Consider the following 23,492-nt stretch of genomic DNA (forward strand, 5'->3'; position numbering starts at 1 on the left):
CCCTCGTAATTTTGGTGAATATCTTTTACAGCTCTTTTTTTTTAATTGTTAATCTATATGTGAGTTCTGTGCATTATAATTCTGTGGCACTACATCCATCTTTCACTCGGCAAATTAATTTAATCCCTGGGGTGGCATTAAACAGCAAGAAATATTCTCCTATTCCTTTCATAACATTTGCAAAGCACAGCTACTAGTTTCATAGTGACTGACTTCAGACAGTTCAATTCCTTCCAGGTGAAAGACATAAGACTAGCTTCAAAGAGGAGACTTAAAAAAAATACATAGCACAAGAATCAGTTCTGAAATTTTATCTAAAGGTGAGACTATACAGGATATGTACTGGCTTTTATCTCTTACTGTGCAGATGGGAGGGAGATGGCCTGATTACTGTTTCCACACTACAGTGGAGGTGAGATGTGTGATGTAAGAAGCCCTGACTTGGCCCTAAGAATGTAGCACTGCTGTCAGATTATACTTTTACTTTGGAAGACAAAGAGTGCAGCTGCAACCTCGCACTGTGCAGCCATTTTCTGAACTATTCTGTCACTGAACACTGATATTAATAATATCGGGATAATATATTATAATTGTATTGAACTGCATTTCTTTATTCTTGATACTTTCATAACACAATGTACTTAAATCTCAGAAGCCTGAGGTCCATATAAATAAAATAATGTTCAGTACTTACCTCACAGAACTACATTAGATCTCAATCACAAACATCATTGTGTTATAATGCAGTTTTGGGAAATAATCATCACTCCTTGTGAGAATCATGTGAAACAAAGTGATACATTCTATGAGTTAAATGCAGAGTTTACAAATGTCAAAGCAAGATGGTACATATACATACCACTGTACTCTTCAAGCATTAATTGTACAAGACATGTTTTACTGATTTCTTTGCTACTCATTCTCTTAAATCCCACCAGATGATACATGTGTAAATGTGGTACATGCTATAGCAGCCCCTTCTCTGCTTCTACTGACACAAGTTCAAGGAGTCAACTTGCAGCCTATTTCATACATATTTAATTGCTTTCTTCTACATATTGTGTTGGGTTATTTATTTTAGTCTAGTTATGCTGACTTAGAGCAGCACAAGCATAGCTCATGTTATGTTACACCTTACACACTTATGAAGGCTTCACTTGTAAATAATTTAATGCAATCTATAGGAAATTTCTTCCTGAAAGTTGTAATAAAATGGTAACAGATGCATTTCTGACTTCGGAAATTTAAATACCATAGTTTAAGTATGCCCAGAAAGAAAACTCTGTGTGTATGAGAAAAAATAATGAAAGCATGCATGGGAAAGTATCAGAACACAGAAAATAAATCTTGAGAATTACTTACTAGGTGGTCTAAGTTGAATTGGATGTTCCACAAGATTTGTTATTGCAGGTTCCTTCAAAAGCGGTTTCCCATTTTTCACATTGTAACTGTAACAGAAATAAGTAAATAAATTTATCAATACCCACCAACAGCTCAATTTAATTCAATAACCAAATATCACTTGAATTCAAGAAACAAAATCAAATGCAAATTTCTTTTAAATTCTACTGGTGACCATAACAGAGGAAGAAGGCTGGAAACAAGCTGAGAGGCTTCTTACAACCTTGATGAATTTGGCAGAAGCTGAGTGCAGTGTTATTTAACTAACCAACTTCATACTGCAGTCCTTTCTGAGAAGCTAATAGTCACTTAGCTGGTCAAGATATTCCCCCACTTTTATAAAATCCAGAGACTCACTATGGTGTTCACAACAGAGAGAGCACCACTAGACCATATCTTGAGCCAGATGAATCCATTCTGCATCCCCAAACCCAATTTCCTCATCATCTTCATGGGTTAAACAGAAGTTGCCTCTTCACCCATACTGGAGTTATTCTTGATTGAAAGTTCATGCCCTAAACTGTGAAGCCACTGTCAGCTGATATGTCTTAGTCGAACAAAGTATCAGTCCTGAGAGGCTTGGCCCAATAATTCATATCTGATAATCAAGTTTTAATATGGATCTTTAAAAAAAACTCGTATATAAATATGAGTTCACAAGTTAAAACCATGATAGACAGAGATGGTATCAATACTAGGCTTTCCTCCTTGTTTATGGAGTGAATGCAACGCATTCATTTCCTTGCTAGTTGCTAAACTTACTTTTCTTCTGTGAGAATAACAGAGTCCCACCATTCAACATTTGGAATTTCTTCTTCTCGGTGCTCAGCTTTCGGTGCAATCAGGGCAAGTTTGGTTGCTGATGTGATACCCGTCTTCTTGGCAATTTGTGAGATCTCATTCTGCAACTTCTCCAACTGAGCCTGTAACATATAAACAGAGTGTGCCTTAAGCAGTTAATATACCATATTTACGCATGTATAGGCCGTGTGCGTGTAGAGGCCGCAGCACAATTTTCAGACAGAAATTATAGAAAAAATAATTTTCTTGGAATATTATTTCATGAGTATTACACCCTGTATTACTAATTAGGAATATAATTTTTTTTAAATGAAGTGTGATTTCGAATATTTCGAATATAAGCCGCACCCCAGTTTTCCTCTTGAATTTTTGGCAAAAAATGTGCGGCCTATACATGCGTAAATACGGTAATAATCCTGGAAGAGGAAGAAACCCGTCATGAATGACACTAACATATGTGGCTCTCATAATAGAGGGAAGATGAGGCTATGAGGGTGGAGGTAAATATAAACAACCGCAGAGGGCCTTAAAACAACTAAGATCATACCCCTAAAGGATTTTATGGGTGTTCAGCATCCATTGGGGAGCCAGTACACAAGGCAGAAGCTATGATTACAGAATGGTGTGGATAACACACAAAAATGATAGATGTTAGTCAAATGAGGGAATGGAGTGCCCCATTTACACCCCCCATCGAGACATGGACCAACCTACTCTGACAGGACTCTATTTTGCTTGATGATAGTATTATTCACTTCTGTGATATTTTCGCCTGAAATGGCTTCGCTACTCTGTTAAGCCAGTGTGTTAACTATGAAATCTGAATATGGTGCAGATAAATAAATACCTTCAAAGAATTAACTGCTGCTTTTATTATAAGGGTAGCAGCATCTGAAGAACACATGAAACAAATTTATCTTTGAAGAAAGTAGTCTTCTGGGATGTGGCACCGTGTAGATGTGGTGTTAACCGACGTTTCGGAGGAACGTGTCGCCTCCATCTTCAGGGTAGAAGGAAAAATAAGAAAATCCGCAAGTGAAGAGACAGTGAGAACAGGTGCAAGCAGACTAATGTTGGAAATAAACTCGGTTATATGAGAGCAGGAAAGGAAGGGACAAGTCTACATGGGAAATCAGTGGAGAGGGAGAGGGGAAGAGTCTGGGACAGGAGCAAGGTTAGAGCAGGTATACGCGTTATGTCCTGGCGGGGGGTTTAGGAGACAGATGAGAGGCTTCCATGACTTGCTGAGACAAAAGCCCCCTTTTCTGTTCATACTGTCGGGATGGAATTCAATCTCAATGGCTTCCCTAATGATGTGATCCATATATCGGGTCTTCCATCATCGCCACGAAGACCCAATATATGGATCACATCATTAGGGAAGCCATTGAGATTGAATTCCATCCTGACAATATGAACAGAAAAGGGGGCTTTTGTATCAGCAAGTCATGGAAGCCTCTCATCTGCCCCCTAAACCCCTCCCCCAGGACACTACGCCAGATCCACAAGGCCACACAGTCCATGACCGACTCACACGGCAACCCCCCAGCTTAAGGGTTAATGCCCTCCCATTAACCTTGCCTTTCTCCCCTGACACAATATCCTATACCTGCTCTAACCTTGCTCCAGCTCCCCAGACCCTTCCCCTCTCCCTCTCCACTGATTTCCCATGTAGACTTGTCCCTTCCTTTCCTGCGCTCATATAACCGAGTTTATTTCCAACATTAGTCTGCTTGCACCTGTTCTCACTGTCTCTTCACTTGCAGATTTTCTTATTTTTCCTACTACCCTGAAGATGGAGGCGATACGTTCCTCCGAAACATCGGTTAACACCACATCTACAAGGTGCCACATCCCAGAAGACTGCTTTCTTCATAGTCACTGCCATGAATACCTCAAATCTTACAAATTTGTCTTTGTTCCCTTTTCTTAGTGGCCACATCAGATGCAGTGATGCATTCACAAAACAAGTTTAACTTAATCAGTACAATAATTTGTTCTCTTTAGGATTTTGTATGCAATAAGATGTGGGGTTCACAGTCCACATTTAACTAACTTTCACATTAATATATTACCTACACATTAGGTACAAAGCAACTGCAATGTGGGAACATCCCACATACTGTGACACTGTTTCGCCGATTAACAGACAACACTCACTCTTAAGTGAACATCACATTGCTGGCAGCACTTGTATTTAAAAAGCACTCAACATCCAGCTCACATTTAGATCATAACATGCGCTAGCCAATCAGTGCTCACAATCGCAACTGCAAGTTTTGCCCCTCCATCGAGCATGGTATAAAAGGCGGAGCCCAAAGTTCGCAATCATCAGTGAACACACTCAGTTTAGAGCAATGAGTCGTCAGAGGCATCAGCTCTTCACTGTGACCAGGCAACTGATGTAGTTGCCACAAGCCTCCAGCGACCAGGCAATCAAAGTAGTAGCTGCAAGTCTCCAGCGACCAGACAGCGAACGCAGCTGCCGCAACTCCAGCAACCGGCCGAGGCAGCCATTTCTACCGGCGCATGCAGCATTACATCACTGTCCAGACAGGCCAGCTGTACAGCCGTAAGGCTCCACCTACTACGGAGGAGCAAAACCTGCTGGCACACTCACGGCGGAACAAACCGCCCTTGGAGGGCAAGCCAATTTTTGAACATTCCACATATATTCTGTATTCTGCTATTCTGTAAATTCAGTTTATACGATTCAATATACACAATTGTTACAGTTTTACATGGTTGTCATTTAGAACATCGACAATCCCATAGTAATTTCATCCACCATGCCCCAAATAACAATAGCTTTTAGTTCTTCCTAACCTCTCCAACAGCTGAATGTGTACATTTATAACCGATTATTCCTTTATAATAATATACTTTACCAAATTTGTGTATACAATTAATTTTGTGATAACCATTGTATTTTTATAAGGTTTAATCAATTATGAATTTGTAAAATTACGTATATTATTACGCGTTATATTACGCTATGCACTACATACCGAGTAGAAGATTACGCAATGTGGCGTGACTTGAGTTTTATAATTCCAGAGTTCCCCTGTTGCTTGAGGATGTATGATGCGAGCTTCATAAGCAGTTAGCTAGGGACATCCCAGTGGTATAGCCAATCAGAATTGCTAGTTACCCAGTGTGACATCATACTAGCAATAGCTTGATATCGTACACAGTTCTTTGTTTCAATCAGACGCACCCTGGCTCTCAATAAGAAAGACGCGCGTCACGCTTGTCGCCCATAACAGAGGGCTATACCCAATAAAAGTTTCAGACATTATTCAACCATGTAACTTGTGCATTATAATAAAGTGTAAAGTGTTTGTGTGGTTGCTGTCTTTGGTTTGTGGACTCTATTGTTGGAGCCAAGGCCCACTTAATGACCCTGTGAGAGATCTTGTGTTCACCGATGTGAGCTGGCAACCAATACTTCAAAGTCACTGTTAGATGACTTATTGAGAGCAACTAAGTCTACTTTAACCCAGTGACTGAAGCTGCATCTAACTTAACCCAACTCTGTGAGTGGAGTGAGGTGAGTGTAAAGTGAATGGGGGGGGGGGTGAGGCTGCATATTCACCCAGTTACCTTATCCTCAGACATTATTCCTGTGGGGCACTGTATATTTCCAGAAAAGCTTGAAAATACTCATTGTTCAATTTATTCCACAGAATGTTTGCAGCAAACACTGTTTCAAGAAGACCAAAACAAAAGAGCAATTTGCAGACAAAGGTTGCACTTTCCATATCAGTGACATTTATGTTAAAGAATTCAATCATCTTCATGCCAGTACATGAACACTTGTATGTGAATATGGATCCAGCTGATGCTTTTTCCCCCATGGAGTTCCCACACAGCCGACAAAATATAATCATCTCGGCTATGTTCTGCATCACTGACAATCCACTGCTTTAACAAACCATGTCTACCTAACATGATTTTCAGTACAATAAAAATAACACTAAAAAAATATGCACTCTTAGATCTCCCCATACTATTCTTAACTGAGAAGTCCTTATACTGTACCATATCAATGGCATGATTCTGTGACAAGGTGGAACAAACAGTACCTCAGGGAAACACACAAATCATTTCTATTGCTTCAATGAATGACTCCCTACATCAGAATTTTATGTGCAAATGCTGGTGTGTTGCGAATACAATTTTCAAGCACCACCTATCTCCCCCCCCAGTGACGCAGTAACACACTGCTGCATCACGCAAATGAAGTTACACTACAAAAAATAACTGATAATTATATGAATACCTAAACAGCTGAGTGTTGTAAATTGTTAGTTCTTCTAAACATGACAACACACAGCACAGAGAACAGCCCAGACATGCTGAACATGTGCAACAAAGGAAAATGTATGCTCCAGCCATTTAAATAAGCAAAAATATGCACTACAAAATTTAAGTGATATGATTTGCTGAACTTGAAATGTGTTGCCTGCATGGAAGGGAAACTAAATATGTATTGCCATAAAGGTCCAATGTTAAGTTGCCACTGTTACTACTACACTTTGTGAAAATGCAAACCAATTGCTCTGTTCTTCCAAGCTCTTGTACAGCTTTTAAATAAATTTCTGATTAGAGCCCCAAAGCTATTACAATTTTGTTACCTGCATCTGTAGAGCTAATTAATGACTAGCAGTGCCCAGCATCTGTGGCTCTATGTGCATGGGTAGTGCTGCAAAAGTCTGTTTACAACAAAGCGAATATAACATTACTGCTGCGCACATGCAACAGCACAACTGCCAATCCTCCTTTCAGAATGATCATACACACTGACCAAGTGGAAACAGAATTTCTGTTCCCTCTCTGTGGCAGACACCCCTTTCTATTGCCCACGCATTTGCAAATGCTTTGTATTAAAACAGATAATGCTTTATGTTCTTCAGGGACATGACTTCTCAAATTTTTCCACAATTAGTGGCCTATCACCATCATCAGTGATTCACACATACCTTCATCCTCATTCTGTCAGCCAACTGCTGAAACTTGCCTGGCTCATGGAACCGGAGTGCCCTCCTGTTACGAATAGCAGACTTCATCCCAATGCGCGAATCAAAGAAATGAGTCTCTGACAGATCCTCAACAACTCGCTCCTGTAGCTGCTGCCTGAACTCCTCACGCTTCTTTGCTCGGATGTTAGCCTATATAAAATGAGAACATTCAATAAGCTTCTTGTAAAGAAAATCTTCCTATGCAGGCTTATCAGAAAAAAAAACAGTAAATCTGAAACATATTAACTGTACAATGCAATCAACTGAAAATCTTCTCAAAAACTGAGCTGCCCAGAAAGAAGCAGCTGACACTCCTCCCATCTAGTCGAGCTGCACAGATATGAACTGCTTGCAGAATCAGCAAGCCTGCGGCCCAGAAAACTACAAGTGGAAATTATCTAGATGACAGCAAACGAATGAAATAAAGATTATGCTAAGAATGTCCTGAAACAGTTTCCTCCAAATCTTAAATAAAATGGTTGATGATAGTAGGTTCTCGGAACAACAATCTGAAAGTCAGTCAGTAAATGAATAACAATGGGTATGAAGCACTCTTTCCCCAGACATAGTGTGGCCAAGGCTTCATGGCACTGTGCTTAAGCATAGTGACTCTAACAAGTGTGTCACTAAGCAAACAAGTGAACTGTTTTGGACCACCCTGTATATTCACATGAAAGTAATACTGAAACTATTGTCACGTGATAATGATGCAGTTACAGCATTCCAAAGTTTACGAATTCTGGATGTCATGCAGTAATACAAGGTGGTTCAAATATGACCAGGACTGATTTTTTTTTAAACCCATAATTGCCAAACACTTACTTCCATATGTCAGTCTTCAACGTACTCCCCTCCAGAGTCAGCATATTTTTTCCAACATTCTGGAAGCATTCTGATGCCCTTTTCAAAAAAGGCTTGTGGTTGGTGGCGTATCCACTCCCAAACAGTCTGGATGACGGTGTCGTCCACAAACCGCATGCCTTGCAAGTCTGATTTGAGCCTTCCGAACAGGTAGAAATCACTTGGGGCCAAATTGGGACTGTACAGCGGATGTGTCAAAAGGTTCCATTTCAATTTCCGGAGGGTTTCCATTGTTGTTTTGGCCGTATGGGGGTGTGCATTGTCTTCAAGGAAGGCTACCCGCTTTCCACCTGTCTTCCGTTTGGATCGGATCTCTTCCTTCAAGTCTGTTGCCAGGAGGTCTGAGTAATAAGCTGCATTGACTGTTCTGGCATCTGTCAGAAAGTCTACATGGATAACTCCCTGCCAGTCACAGAAGAACGTTTCCATCACTTTTCCTGCTGAAAGGCTCCTCCACACTCTCTTGGGTTTGGGAGAACTGGTATGCCGCCACTTGCGTGATGACTACTGGGTCTCGGGAATGAAGTAGTGCACCCACATTTCATTGGTGGTCACTACAGACTTCAAAAATGCATCACCTTCGTCTTCAAACTGCTGTAGGAGACGACTGGCAGCTTGAATGCGCACCATTTTGTTCACGTCCGTCAAAGAGTGCGGTACCCACCGTGCATTCACTTTGCGGTAGTGCAGGTGGTATTTCACGATGTCTTCTACACTACCAACATTGATGGACAGCATTGCTCCAAGTTCCTTTTTAGTGATGTGCCTATTCTCACGAATAAACGCGTCTGTATGATCAATGTTTGGTTCAGTGATGGATGTTCACAGCCGACGATCATGCCGTTCATTCTCCACGCACTCTCTGCCCTCTCTAAAGCACTTACACCACTCAAACACACGGGTCCATGAGAGACACCCTTCCCCATACTGTTGTTGGAGTCTGTGGTGAATTTCAGGGGATGGGACGTTTTCTCCAACGAGGAATTTGATCACAATGCGTTGTTCCAGGCTCCGCGGTATCTTCTGTTCGCTCATCACTTTAGCAACTCCCAGACAGGAGGGAGGGTGGAGGTTGTGGCTTCACTCTCTCAAGGTCGCACAGCTGCTGCGCAGTGCGGCTTGTTTACACACAAATCAGTCCCAGTCATATTTGAACCACCCTGTATCTTCACTTTTTTGTGTTGGCTCTTCAGGATAAGAATATAATAATGTAATAGTTACATTTCACACTAACTAATACACTGCAGTATACAGAATACTCATATTCAGAATAAAAATCTATCATGATATGCATGTAACATTCCTCCCTTTACTGACCACACTGGAGGGTTCATAATAATGCTCAACACAAATGAACATTGAGAGAAACTGAAATATTTTTGGACCATACCCCCACATCTGTAAGTATCAGGACATTTCGCAAGTAGCAATTAGATCTATGTTCAGATGAACATGCTGTGCTACCTAATGGAAACATACACACACTATGCCAAAGTACTGAATATGAATCAGATATTAACAGTATTAATATTACTGAAATAGAAAACATGAATAAACTTTAACCCACTCAACCACTGCTTCTATCAGATACTATTTCAAGGACTGATTCAATTGCCAAATCTGATCAATGACACCAACATCAGACTTATTTAAACCATATCAAATATGATGCTCAAGAAGACTCAATAATTTGCCTGTGCATCCAGTATCAGCAGTTCCATTATCTGGTGTAATCCAAACTAACACCTCAGATGACACACTGGTTGGCTGACTTTTATCACAGCTTCCAGAGACCATCTGATCCTGATTCTTCAAGCTGTGGTAAGCAAGCACATCAGATCTCACCTGCACATACCTTCAGGATGCACCAAACAACAACAAAGTTACTGCATCTGTTGTGTCAATCCACCCCAAAATCAATCTGTAATTCACCAGTTGTTTCCAGCACCTCACATCCAGATCTCTGTTCTGTACAGCTGAACTGCGAGGGTGGAAACCACTAAGTTCAGCACCCCAATAACTGATTTTGATGTGGGACTTAACAGGGTGCATTTGCAGTGCTCTCAATGAGTGAGGTGGCCATGACTGTGCAGCAGGTGTTTCTTTTTGATACACATACAGCAACAGCATAAACAAGCAGCTACTGTTGGGAGGCAAGAGGACACTCAATGAGAACCTCAGGCAGACCCCAGAGTTGGAAGTCATAAAGCTGGTGACACAGCTTTCATCAGGCTATGGAAAATAAGAGAGAGGGCATTGTGGAGGAGACAGCCCACTCCCAAACAAAATAAGAAACCATCAACAGCTTACATGCTGGCTAAAGGAGCACCAGTCATTTCCAAAAGCTCCATCCCCACAGACTAGAAGAATCATGGTGATACACCTGTAGGATACTAAGCATGAACAGCCAAGGAGGGAGCAATGTGACACGATAGAATAATATGAGACGTTATCTGTTGCTAGGCAATGGCATAGTAAACACACCCATGCATCATCAAATTAAGCAGGCCATCACTAGGAAACAGATAAACATGCAACAATAGAGGAGCTGTAGCTGTTTTGAATTGTTTCATTTTTGGTCCGTTACACTATCAATCACAGAGTTAGTAGAGAGTCCGTCGAGTGTAACAATTTGTAGGTCACTTTTTTAATATCACTTCTGCCTTACATGTTTCGGTTTGATACAACCATCATCAGGGGCACGTGCTATAACTATGGAAATATTTTAACATTTAGCATTTTAACTTAAAACAGTTTTGGATGAAAAGTGAGAACTTGATAGTGTACTCAACTATCTTAGTAAGTTTTGTGCTTTTACACGTCAGCATATTGTAGCAGCGTCTACACGACAAACATAACTGTGAACATCATAAACGACAGTGTTTCCATAGTTATAGCAAGTGCCTCTGATGATGGTTGTATCAAACCGAAACATGTAAGGCAGAAGTGATATTAAAAAAGTGACCTACAAATTGTTACACTCGACGGACTCTCTACTAACTCTGGGAGCTGTAGCTGGTTGTGTTTTATATGCAGTCTGACCCCAGGCTATATAACGAGGCCACCAGCTGAGTCAATACTCAACCACTCTCATGACTTAGTTTTAAAGTGGCAGCCAGCTGGCAACAACAAAAGCCTGAGAGCAGAAGAATCTCCATTACTGGGAACCATAACCAAGCAATGAGCAGACAAAATGAGACTTCATGAGTACTGCAGGACAGTAATCTGTACAGTGTGTAGGTATATACGTGAAACTGTTATCGCTTATCATTCAAACCATGTCTAGTCATCAACAAATGACAACTGGTGTCAGAATTGGCACTGTCAACTTGACTGTTGGCCTCATCATGTAATCTTGGGTTGGATCACAAACATCCTCTGCTGCTGCCTAGCAATGGCCTGCTTGTTTCATGGTGTAGGAGCATGTTTACTATGCCACTACCTAGCAACAGATGACATCTCTTTTTAAACTATTCTGTCATGTCACAATCATTATAAAGTTATAATTAATTTTACAGTTTTAAACAACATACACCTTGCTATGAAATGTCTTGTTTTACTGCAGTGCTGTGATATTTGCACAGCACCAGAGCTAGAATGCCACTGATACAGAGAGGTACAATATACAGGACAAGTGCAAAACAATGAAAAAGCGTGCGCTTGCAAGAAAGATCCAACATGGGCATGCATGCAATTTGTAATTTATGTATGTCATAGCATTACAGTTAAGGGTAAATATTTTTATTTCTTCTTCAAAGATGGGGGGGGGGGCCACCTGCATACTCTCTGATGTGGCTGTATACATTTTAAAACACTACCTCATATATATATATATATATATATATATATATTCTGACATTTCTTGAATAATAATAATCACACTGTAATTTCATATGGAAAACTTAACACAAATAGTAGTATTATGTCATACATAATGACACAGTTGTGCTTACCTCGATCTCTAGCTCTGTTTTCTATTTATGCCGATGGAGTACATACCCATTTAACAATTTAAATAGGGTTCTCTTGAAATGTTCAAAAGGTTATGACCACAGCATGAAGTGTTCATCTGTTGTTTTTCAACATATCAGTAGTTACCTTAAGAGTTGGAACAACATGTGTCAGCTGAACTTCTTTGCCTGTGATGTCTACAGTACGGCCTTCATCATCCAAAATCAATGGAGTGGGTTTGTCTTGAACTACTGGTCGTATAGGAGGCAGACTTAACACTCCTGTTGAAAGTTTTGACTGGATTTGGGCCTGAAAAAAAAAAGTAACAGAATCTTAATAGACTTTTCAAATAGTTTAAAATTCTAAACTAATTAATTATTCATCTAAATTATTATATAATTCAAGTTTCTTAACAATTTGTAAAATTTCAGAAAGTATGAACTGTTTTAAATATTTTCTTCAAGTGATTAATATATGAGTACTCAGAAATGCACCTACAATTCATATTGTACATATGACATATATATATATATATATTATTAATTTCATTCTTCCCTCAAGAAATACAAATGGACAAACAACATGGAATTCATAAATAAAACAAATGGTGCACAGATACTAAGTACAGTATTAACAGAAACGTGAACAACAAATAGTTTAAACAAATCATATTAACAGGTGAGAGAATATAACTCATTCATACATACAAATTTAGATTACATTACTTAAATATCAAAAATCATGCACTTCTATCCTTGTTTGTTTACCGACCATCAGCACCCCATCTTGCTGCTCCCAAACTGAAAAACTGCACCGTTTATTACAAACATGCACAGATATGAATGACTATGAATGTGCCCAACACAAAGGCAAGATGTAATGAGTAAAGCTAAATCTCACTGGAATGTCAGCACAGGGCACCACCAGCTTTCCCAAGCTTCAATGAGGCATACAACTAATGATGACTCCTTTTACAAATTCACCATTCATACTTATGTATCTCCATATCTCTTTCAATTCCACATATAACTTCTATACACAGCATCTTTCAATATTCCACAATTATGAAATACCTCAGCCAGGTTACTTGGTCATCCAGTTCCTCCAAAACATAAGACTCAAATGTGGAACATTCAGTGGTGTCAATCTAACTACATATTGCTTCTAAATACCTAACTTAGAAAGAGAGAACTGCACCATTTTGTGACATGCAAAGTTATGTTCCTGACATATGAGCATGAGAGCATTCAGTGAAATTTGTCTGACATCAGTTTTCTGACTAGAGAGACCATCATGCAGAGCTAAGGTCCTGACATGTAGATAAATGAGGTGCTTTGAAGACAACAAACACAAAACTGGGTAAACATATTAAAAATGAACTCTAGATGATGAAAAATCTTAAATAGGATATTTCAAGGAATTTCACTATTCATGCACTACCTTTCACTCTAACAAAGACAAAGAGACACAACTATTTGGTGATTTAAAGTAAACAAATATTGTAGTAAAAGAACATAACTCACTAACAATATTTTCTGGACTGCACAAATTCACATTAGTGTGAAATGATAGCAAGTATGCAAAACGCAGTTGTCTGAAAATATTGCTTACATTCACATAAATTCAGTGTAGCAATGTACAGAAACTCACTTTGTAAAACAATTTTACTTGTCAAATTAAGAAGCATTCATTACCTGTAGCTGAGCAATTTTTCTGGCCTTATCAGTGTCACCACGCTGCATCAATGATGGAATGGCTGTGGGAGGTAGCCCATACAAAGTTGGGCGTATTGGAACAGCATCATCATTGCGGAATATTAAACTACGAACAGGTGGAATTTCATCTGCTGCAAGAGCATTCAGAGCACGCTTTCTTTCCTCTATCATCTTCTGAGCATTTGCCATCATCTCTTTTATCTGAAAAGTCAAGATAAACCAGATTCAGTATGTTTGTCCTTTACCTCACCTCTGGGATAGGTAAAACACTCCAAATTTTAAAAACGCCAACTCATACAGTTCAGAAGTCACAGTGAGCTCTCAACATAGCACAATATGCCTCACAAGCCACAGGCTACTCCTCTGTCGTTATCAAAGCATGCAAGCCCAGAAAGGTTAAATAGATTGTAACTTGAAGCATTAATCACAATGCTAATATTCAATATATCTCTACCTGCAATGTTGTGAGCTGACCAGGACTTGGGTTGCCTGGGGCTGGGATTGTCGTCACTTCAGGTTCCATGTTAGATTTCATCTTGGCTTTTTTGGATGCTTCCTTATCTTCTTGCTTTGGTTCACTTTCATGATGTCGTCTCCGAGATGCTCGCTGGGATGGTTTCAATTCTTCTGCCAGGTCAAATATACGTTCAGTGAGCCTCACAGCTTTCTTCTCATCAAGCAGAGATGCCAGCTTATCTGAAACAACAATCTAATTCAGCACTACAGATTAACCCTGTCAAGTTCACAGTACTGACAGCTTGCACTTTATGGCAAATATGTTTAAAATATCTATTTTACTATTAAATATGTCATGAGAATTAATCATTAACCCCCTAATCTATGAGATGTACATGTCACACACTTGAAAACATTCTGCATATTGATTCAAAGTTAACATTACATCCAAAAGTTTAATTACATTATGTATACAACAATAATTAACTCCATGGTGCAAGTCAACAACTGCACAAATTCCCTCCTTGCCTTTTATGGATGCCACAGGTACATAACTATGTTCAGAAGATCCCACCAGTAGATCCTGAATCCAGGCTATATCCTCACAAGCTGTGTTTTTTAGGATCTACTTCAATATTATCTCCTCATAACAATAATATACCCAGCAAAACTCCCATTTTAAGTTTTCTTTCAGGGGCAGTGAATCTGAACACTAAACTGATGGACATCTTAAATTGTGGTAATTCAGTACTGAGATTTGTTCTTTTTAAACATAGTCCTAACACTAACATTGTGACAGGGTGAAATGACTAATGAAGTCTTGGTTCAAGACTAGACTTGCCAAAACCCAGACACACGCAGCTGTAAAAATCAGCATTAACCACAGTTATACTCTTGGACTCAATGCTCACATGCCATAGGTAAATAAAGAAGACACAAGGAAGTAGACTCAGACCCATTAGTCTTTCGTTTAATTTCACCCCCAAATTCTATTGATGAGCTATAAAAAGTAAAGTTGTCCAAGAGTTTAACTAATTAAGCACTATGCCATGAAGACATATGGGACAGTGGATGTACAGATCCATGTTTTCGCAACCTCGGCATTAGACAGATGTGAAAGGCCAGCTTCACGCCCCGGCCGCTTTACCCCCAGGGAAAGAGCCCCTGATATCCATTAGATAGGAGATTGGGTGGGCCCCAGAGCCGGTTTAGACCCTGCAGAAAAGAAAAAATGCTTGACTCTACCAGGACTCGAACTCCAACCCCTTAGTCATCCAGCCCATATCCAGTTGCTATACCAACTGCACTATCCCAGCTCCTACTGTTGAGCTATAAATCACTTAAATATTGTGACATGACACCTGAAAGCCAGAATAGTGGAACCAGAGTCAGATGTATGTTGATGAGCAACAACTAAGTAAACACTAAGTTTCTCTTTCAACGGCTAGCTAAAACATGTTTCTGCAGCAACAAATATGCTGGTATAAATCATAGCGCTGCCTGGAGACTGTCAAACATTTTTGTGGCAACAGATGAAACAGAGAATAACAGAGAAGAATCAACTGTTCTACTTGGTGATGTGTATTTGGTCAGTATGAAGTTAGTTCAGTCCATGATTCAGAGATCCAGATAGAGAACTCAAGAGGCCAGAGACCAGTTTGAGATTCAGACAGCAATGTGTGTGAGCTGTTATAATCAACTGTAATTGTAGCAGAGGTTTCCAACAAACTCAATCATCAAATCTAGAATCCACAATTATTCATCACCTAACCCCTATACGTGACAATATATTAAAGTGATACATCTCCTCTACTCTGAACTGTATCTTAGTTTTCACATGAAGTGACCCCTGCTCAGTTAGGATTACATACAATACTGTGCAATGCATAACCTGAAAAGATGTTCAACTTATTTACAGAACTAATTACAGCTTCTGAAGTTCTTGCATTCCATGAAATATTTCTGCCCTCTGAGAAGAGTATGTCCCTGCCACTCCTGACAAATTTCAAACAAATCCCAGATGTTACTTTTCTGCAATAAATTTCCGAAGTCCATAGCATGTGACCACTCATAAATCTAAAATTTTAAAAGTTGTAAGGAATATTATCTACAGTGCTTAGAAAGAACATTTCACAAGCTTCACAATGGCCTCTTTGATATTTCTTCAAGTACATTCATTCACAAAAGAGTTACTAAAGAAAATTTCAAAGATATGCCTTTTTACCCAAGAGGGAGTGATTTTCAGCACCCTGTCTTTAAAAAAAAATTGACAGAAATTAAAAATAATTAGATAAAGATAGTTGGTTATGTGACTATGTATGTCAAATTTCATCCAATCCTAAACTTCAGACTTCAATAAGTATGTTGGTATTTCACGGAATGACCCAACAAACAGATTTATCATTTTCAAAAGGGAACTTCACCATCCTCCCTCAGTTGCCATTAGAATAAGGATAGCCAAATCTGTGTTCACATTAGAGTAGATCCAAAATATTTCACCCATCAATTCACAGTACACTTCTAACTCTCTCTTTCACTTTAATACTGTACAGGCTTGTTTACAGAACTGTACTGTAATGGGCCTTCTCTGCAAGTTTTCATCATGCAACTGAAACACTCTATTCTCCATACATGCTATATAATTGGTGGGACTTTACTGCACGGTACAATGAAACACAGAAGCTCTATTAGATGCTAATAAGGACAATGGTCCAGAAATACATGAAGAGAATATTATGTAGATGTTCAAGTCTCACCATTACAACGTAAGACAAAATCTTCATTAACTATAGCCATGTTCCTCAAGGAGATAAATTTCAAATATTTGGGAATGACAGTAAGAAACCAAATGCATTTATAAAAAAATATATAAAAAAGTTTAAATTTAGGAAATGCATTGTACCACTCACAATCTTTTTGTGTTCCCATTGTGGGATGTCATTATATGAAGAGACAACCACCTGCTGAACTGTTCTATAATATTTATTACAGCTGCACACTATACATGGACAAACTTGAATTTGAAAAATTGAAGAAGAATAATAACAATAGTGAACTCCTTGAACACTGAACTAGAATTGTAGAACTGTAGAAATCTAGAACTGTAAACTTCCCAAGTCCAAGTCACATGGTGACTGACGGTCCATCAGTCTGTCTGTCTGTCATGGTGTCGAGCCCGAGCTGCGGCTCATGACCAGATTTTCTTTTTCTTTCGTCTTATATGAAAGTTACTGTCCTGTTCATTTGGGGCGCCCTCTCTGACGAGAGGTCAGGTCTGTCATTTGACAGTCATAGTCTGTGTTAGTAAGTCCATTGTCAGAATTTACATATATTTACAAATTTAATTTTAGTTCCTATTTCTATGTACAATATATACAAGGCCTCTGTCAATCCAGGCTCAGTACAGCAGATTTTGCCCTATTTCTAGTAGTATTCGCTACCACGGCAGTCTAGTCACTTGAACGGTCATATGCCTGACTGCTGCCAAGTTTAAGCCTCTTATGCTTTCTGTGTCGGGCTTCGCCTTGTCCAATGTTGCAAACATTCTCATTTTCATGATTTTGTATGACTTCTGCTTGTTTCCTGCATAATTTTGTTATATAGTCATATACGTACAGGATTTTAAATGCCATGCATAAATCACAGACCAGTGTGCGCCTTTGAAAATTGCCAATGGTGCGGAGAACCTTGTTTTGCAGGCACTGTAATTTCACTAGATGAGTGTCTGCTCCAAATTCCCACGCGGGACTAGCATAAGTTATTACGGATCTAATAAGAGCTTTGTGGAGGGTCATTTTAATGTTAGCGCTCAATTGCTCACTTTTGAATAGGGAATACATTCTAATGAATGTTCTGAAGGCCTTGGCTTCAATCGTTTCTATGTGCAATCTTCATGTAACTCTCTTATCGATTACACCTAGATATTTTGCACTATTTGCAAATGGTCAACGACTACGAGAGAAGTAGACCCCCTGAGTCTTATCTTCATTAATTCTGATATTCCAGTGCTCACACCAGGTCTCCACAGCTGAGACCATGCTGGAGATTTCTAACAATAAAACCCTCCTTGCAATCTGTCGCATACAGACAGGTATCGTCCACAAGGAGGGCCATGTGAACACCATGTGTTTGGGGGGCATCATTTATGTAAACATTGAAAAGGGTATGGGAAAGGACTGAACCTTGTGTCACCCCTGCTAGCATTTCCCTTGGGGTTGACATTTGGCCTTCAACCGAAACCCTGAATTTACGTTGAGAAAGAAAGGACCCAATAAGTTTGGTCCGCTTGTTTGAGAATTCCAATTTTGATAACATACAGCAAGCCTGAGTGCCACGTGGTATCAAAGGCTTTTTCGATATCCAAGAACACCGCGGCCATAGACATTTTGTTGTTGAAATTAAGGGTCACATGGTCTGCCAGCCTCATACATTGCAATGTCATGCTGTGACGTGCATGAAAACCAAACTGGCTTGTGTTGAGCAGGCCTCTTTCTTCAATATATTTTTGTAGTAATTTCAAAATTACTTTTTTGAATAGCTTTCCTGTCGTGGATGGGAGGCTGATCGGACGTAAATTTCACGGGAATTTCAGGTCTTTACCGGGTTTAGGTAAAGTTATTACTTTTGCTTCCTTCCAAGTATTTGGAAAATGAGAGAGCCGAAGACAAAGATTAAATAAATGAGTTATTGTAAAGTTCCAAGTCCAAGTCACATTGCAACTGACAGTCAGTCAGTCAGTCAGTCAGTCAGTCAGTAAGTCTTGGTGTCGAGTCCCATCGGGGGCTCATGACCAGATATTTATTATTGTTTGGCATTTACGGTCTTGTTTTTGTGGGGCGCACTCTCTGACGAGAGGACGGGTCTGCCTTTTGTATATAATGCTGGCCCTTGCCAGTGCAGTCTTTCCCGGGTCCGAGTCCCTTGGAACTTGTGACCATATTTTACTGTTTCAGATTTGAGACTTCCCTTTATGTCACCTCCTACAACCCGCAGGGTCACGGTGGAGGTATTTGACCCCACCTCCACAATGATACTTGCATTGTCACATTTGCTGGAATGTGGGCAGTTCCCGCATCATCTTATCTAAAAATGTAATGATTAAATAATATTGCCACTTCACCCGTTGCTTTCTTTTTAATTATCTACTTCATGGATCTAATCACCTCCCCATAGGGCCAGCCCTATGTAAAACATGTAACACATTACAAATTCATGATGTCTACACATCATACGTCCTTGGTCCAATAAAATGTATAATCAAGACTCACACAGACAGCACAAGTTGTCAAGACAACACACATAGGACGTGGAAAAACCACTGTCACATTCGCCCCTGATCAAAATCCCTCATATTTCCAACCATAACAACTCTATGCTGTGAATTCCGCACGCACGCACCCCGTGGCCATAGCTGCCACGTCATCGCTGGGGAGGGAGGGAGTGTCCTCCATTGCGCAACACGTCACACTACGTTACTTTGTAAATAATTTTGTAAAACAAAATTAAATTGAAGAAAGTCGTCTTCTGGGTTTAGGCGCCGTGTATTCTTCGTTTTGGCCAACGTTTCGGAGGAACGTATCACCTCCATCTTCAGAATACACGAAGAATACACGGCGCCTAAACCCAGAAGACGACTTTCTTCATAGTCATCGCCGTGAAAACCTCAAAACCTACAAAATTAAATTGCTTTTTATCATTTTTTAAAACTGTGCTATTTGACGGCAGAGTGTTAAATAGCTTGACACCTGAATAATACACCCCTATCTGATAGGATGATAAATGTGTTGTAGGTATATGAAGGTGGTCATTCCTCCTGGTACCAGTCATGCATACAGAGTTATTGGTCTGAAACAACTTATCCAAATTATTAAGAACAAATGTCGTCAATGAGAGCAAATACACACATGGGATTGGTAGTATGTCAAGCTTTTTAAATAAGTCTTTACATGTATGAGTTGGGCCCACTCCCATCGTTATTCTTATTATTTTCTTTTCTATAACAAAGTATGCTTTATAGTATACATGTAACACTTTGTTTCTCATATTAAAGGAATAACTCCTGGTATATGTGTTTGAGAATAGGGCACTCTGGGGAGGATTTACTTCAAAGTATAGACAGAATCGGAGGATTGTTTTGGCTTAAGATGGGGACCAGTGCCAGTTTCTTGTCAACATGGAAATAAATCTTCATATTCCACAAAATGCATGTAATTTCTTGGTTAGCACTTTTGACATCACAAAGCAACTGTGAAAATTCATTTTCTTAAAACATTCTGAGGATTATTTTGATGGCAATTCTTAGTGTTACTTCTTACTCTTAAAACTGAATCTATTTCAACTGACACATACATATATTTCTTTATGTATTATTATATGTATTACATTAACTGCAAACAAGCATGTGCACTGTGCCATGGGCAGCAAATACTGCTGAGAAACTTGTCAGCTGGACACAAAAGCAAATGTTGAGATCTGTAAATTTTTCTGGCAGCACCTTTGACCTCTGTCTGGAAAATAATATCCAAGTATATGTACGTACATTCAATCATATGCAGAGACACACTTGCACAACCTCTAGTTGTTGCATAGTTAGGTATCTAAAATGTAAGGCTGTGACAAGAAAATGTGAAAATAACATACTGTTCTACTTCCTTACATTGTTTACAAACAAGGTCTTTATATATGTCTTTCCCATTCACCTCAAACTTTGATGAAATACATATTGCTGGGTTATGTCACTGTGTTGCAACTTGGAAAAAATGGGTACCCATTTTAGAGGACCTTGCTTACACTTCATCAGATGGTAGTCCCACATCATTAAAGAAATATTCCTCTTTCCTTTGCAATCAGCCCAGCATTATATCATAGATGAAATCCCACACTGAGAATGACAATGTGATAATCTGTCGCACCTGGTCAGTGCTATCACACTACTTTAAAAGCAATGACAAATGAATATGAAGCAACAGCAAATGATGACCAGCAGAGGAAACCAGCAAAAACTATGAGAACATGTTCCGGTGCCACTTCAAACCCATAAACCTCATATGAAGGGACTAATCGCAGCACCCAATGAGAAGCTTGCTTCTTCTGAGTGCCTAAACTACGAAACAGCCTCACCCATACTATTATTATTACCGATTATTTGCTTAATAAAGTTCATCCATTTCTCACATTAAATCTTTTTATTTCCAGTATTCAGCTTAAATTTTAACGTACTTACTTGAGGTTTTCCGCTTATCATACCCTGAGGTAAGGCAATTTAATGCCGCTGTGACTAACGAAGGCTCACTAAACCCCAAAAACTTCTGAACAGTCCTATCCACATACGGCTTAATTTCTTCAACGTCCTTTTTTGAGAGGTTGGATGTCATAACTGATTGTACTTTACTGTTACACCTGAAAATATCAATAATCTGATGAGAATGCAGTTATTGTTATAACCTGTCTTCAAAAATCGGTCAGCTAAACAAAGTTTCGTCAGTAAGACATTGTTACTTAATAATTAAATAAACCAAAACCAGTATTCAGACAAAAAAATGTTGGGGAAAATTTCATACTTATAACATTTTATCACTTACACAGTTCGCAAGTTACAAAATTTCAACAGAAAGTTGACGTTTTGTTTTCCGAATTTCTCTTTCACCAATTCTCCGTATAAGTCACAGTTTACGCTGTTTACCAAAAGTACCACGAATCATTGCCACGGGTTACCAGCTTCAGTATTCTTGACTATCGGCTGCGTATAGATGGCAGTTGTATGCTCCGTTGGCAACGCCACATGTTTCTAGTTCTGCTAAGTCAGTTGTGAGGGCGTTCGTTGGCGGCACTTTTGGGTGTTTAGCGGTGTTAGTAGCCCGGGGTGTCGTCTATGATCTGTGTGGATCTGAGTTTTATTACAAGGTGAGGAAGTTGATCTCTGTTGTAACGGTCGAAGCAGTTTAAAGCGTTTCGTGAACGAACTACGAATTTTTGTTATTAGGCATCTGGAAAGTTTTCTGGCATGAGTTCGACAAAAAAGCGTAAGATTCGAGAATCTAAGGCCGGACGCACACCAAGGAAACTGGCAACCGCAATGCAACAGCGATTTCCGAGAACTATCGCTGATTTCAAGCAGGCAACTAGTTTTCAAATTAGCAGGCGCACATTGAGGAATGCGTTCTATTAGTTGCTCAAATAATCTCAAGTGGGTGTGTTTGCCCGCCAATTTCGTGCACTTCTCTTCTGCAGTTTCAGATAATAATATTGTTCCTGTAATGATATGGTGGTGGTTGAGACGGCGTAAGAGGAGAAGACAGGAGAAACGGAAACATTTTGTGCACCCGTTCTTATGCGACTATTTAAACTCGGGTGTTTACATTGTTTCGAAAGAATTTAATCAGGACACAGAACTGTTCAAACAATTTTACAGAATAAGCACTGAAAATTTTTCTTTATTGGTGGATCTTATAGGACCTCAGATTCGAAGATAAGATACAAATTTTCGTACGGCTGTGCCAGCAGAACCGTAGGCAAAATTATACGTGTAGTTCTGTATATTCTAATTTTTATGTTTTTGGCCAGCAGACGAGAAGACAAAAGGTTCTGGATCTACAGTGAACCACCGCACAGTGTAGAACACACAGAACGTATACACGCCCAGACAAGGAACACAAATTCCATACTGTACAATCATATAAAGATACATATCGTGTGAATAGCACACCAGTATCCACACACCACAACTCGTACATCATAGAAACTTGTCGTTGGGTTTCACAGCCGGGCTTACTACATAGAAAGCTCCTACAATAAGACCTACAAACCACATACCTGCCCAATCTCTACACTGTAGCAGTGAAACTTGAGATATTTAAGTTGGCGTACAATTCTTAACCTATGATCGAGAAAAAAAAATCACATTTTTTTAACACTTTTAATATATCTTTTAATATACTTTTAATATTTTTATAGCATTTCAGCACATTATAACTTGATATACGATATACCCTTACATTTTTTAAGTTGCTAGTGGAGTCGGACTAAGTCCCTTGTACTGCGGCCACTTCTGGCCTATTGTACCAGCCCCAGATAATAGGTGAGGGTGATTGTGGAGCAATTTGTGGAATGAAGATTGGCAGAGGAAACCGAAGTACTAGGAGAAAACCTGCCCCAGCGCCACTTTGTCCACCACAAACCCCACTTGACCAGACCCGGGATCGAACCCTGGCCGCCGCGGTGGGAATCCAGCGACTAACCGCTTGAGCTATGGCGCGGCCTACCCTTACATTAGTCTTTTATCTTATTT

At 39.5% G+C, this 23,492-nt stretch overlaps 1 protein-coding gene across 3 annotated transcripts in view; it reads right to left on the minus strand.

Moving 5' to 3' along the window:
• LOC111869517 (U4/U6 small nuclear ribonucleoprotein Prp3) overlaps positions 1 to 21,891 on the minus strand; it is a 51,679-nt gene extending 29,788 nt beyond the window's left edge. For all 3 annotated transcript variants that reach the window (XR_002843680.2, XR_002843679.2, XM_023861097.2), the window contains exons 1-8: positions 21,787 to 21,891; positions 21,429 to 21,604; positions 14,205 to 14,446; positions 13,730 to 13,951; positions 12,183 to 12,344; positions 7,185 to 7,373; positions 2,164 to 2,324; positions 1,363 to 1,448 (exon numbers count right to left, since the gene is read on the minus strand). Coding sequence is in view for 1 of the 3 variants with exons in the window: in XM_023861097.2 (XP_023716865.1) it covers positions 1,363 to 1,448; positions 2,164 to 2,324; positions 7,185 to 7,373; positions 12,183 to 12,344; positions 13,730 to 13,951; positions 14,205 to 14,446; positions 21,429 to 21,579 (1,213 nt within the window). In the remaining 2 variants the exon portion in view is untranslated. The remainder of the gene's footprint in view (positions 1 to 1,362; positions 1,449 to 2,163; positions 2,325 to 7,184; positions 7,374 to 12,182; positions 12,345 to 13,729; positions 13,952 to 14,204; positions 14,447 to 21,428; positions 21,605 to 21,786) is intronic.
• Positions 21,892 to 23,492: the final 1,601 nt, after the last annotated feature.

The sequence above is a fragment of the Cryptotermes secundus genome, unplaced genomic scaffold (assembly GCF_002891405.2).
Source record: "Cryptotermes secundus unplaced genomic scaffold, Csec_1.0 scaffold10, whole genome shotgun sequence".
Classification (NCBI taxonomy): domain Eukaryota; kingdom Metazoa; phylum Arthropoda; class Insecta; order Blattodea; family Kalotermitidae; genus Cryptotermes; species Cryptotermes secundus.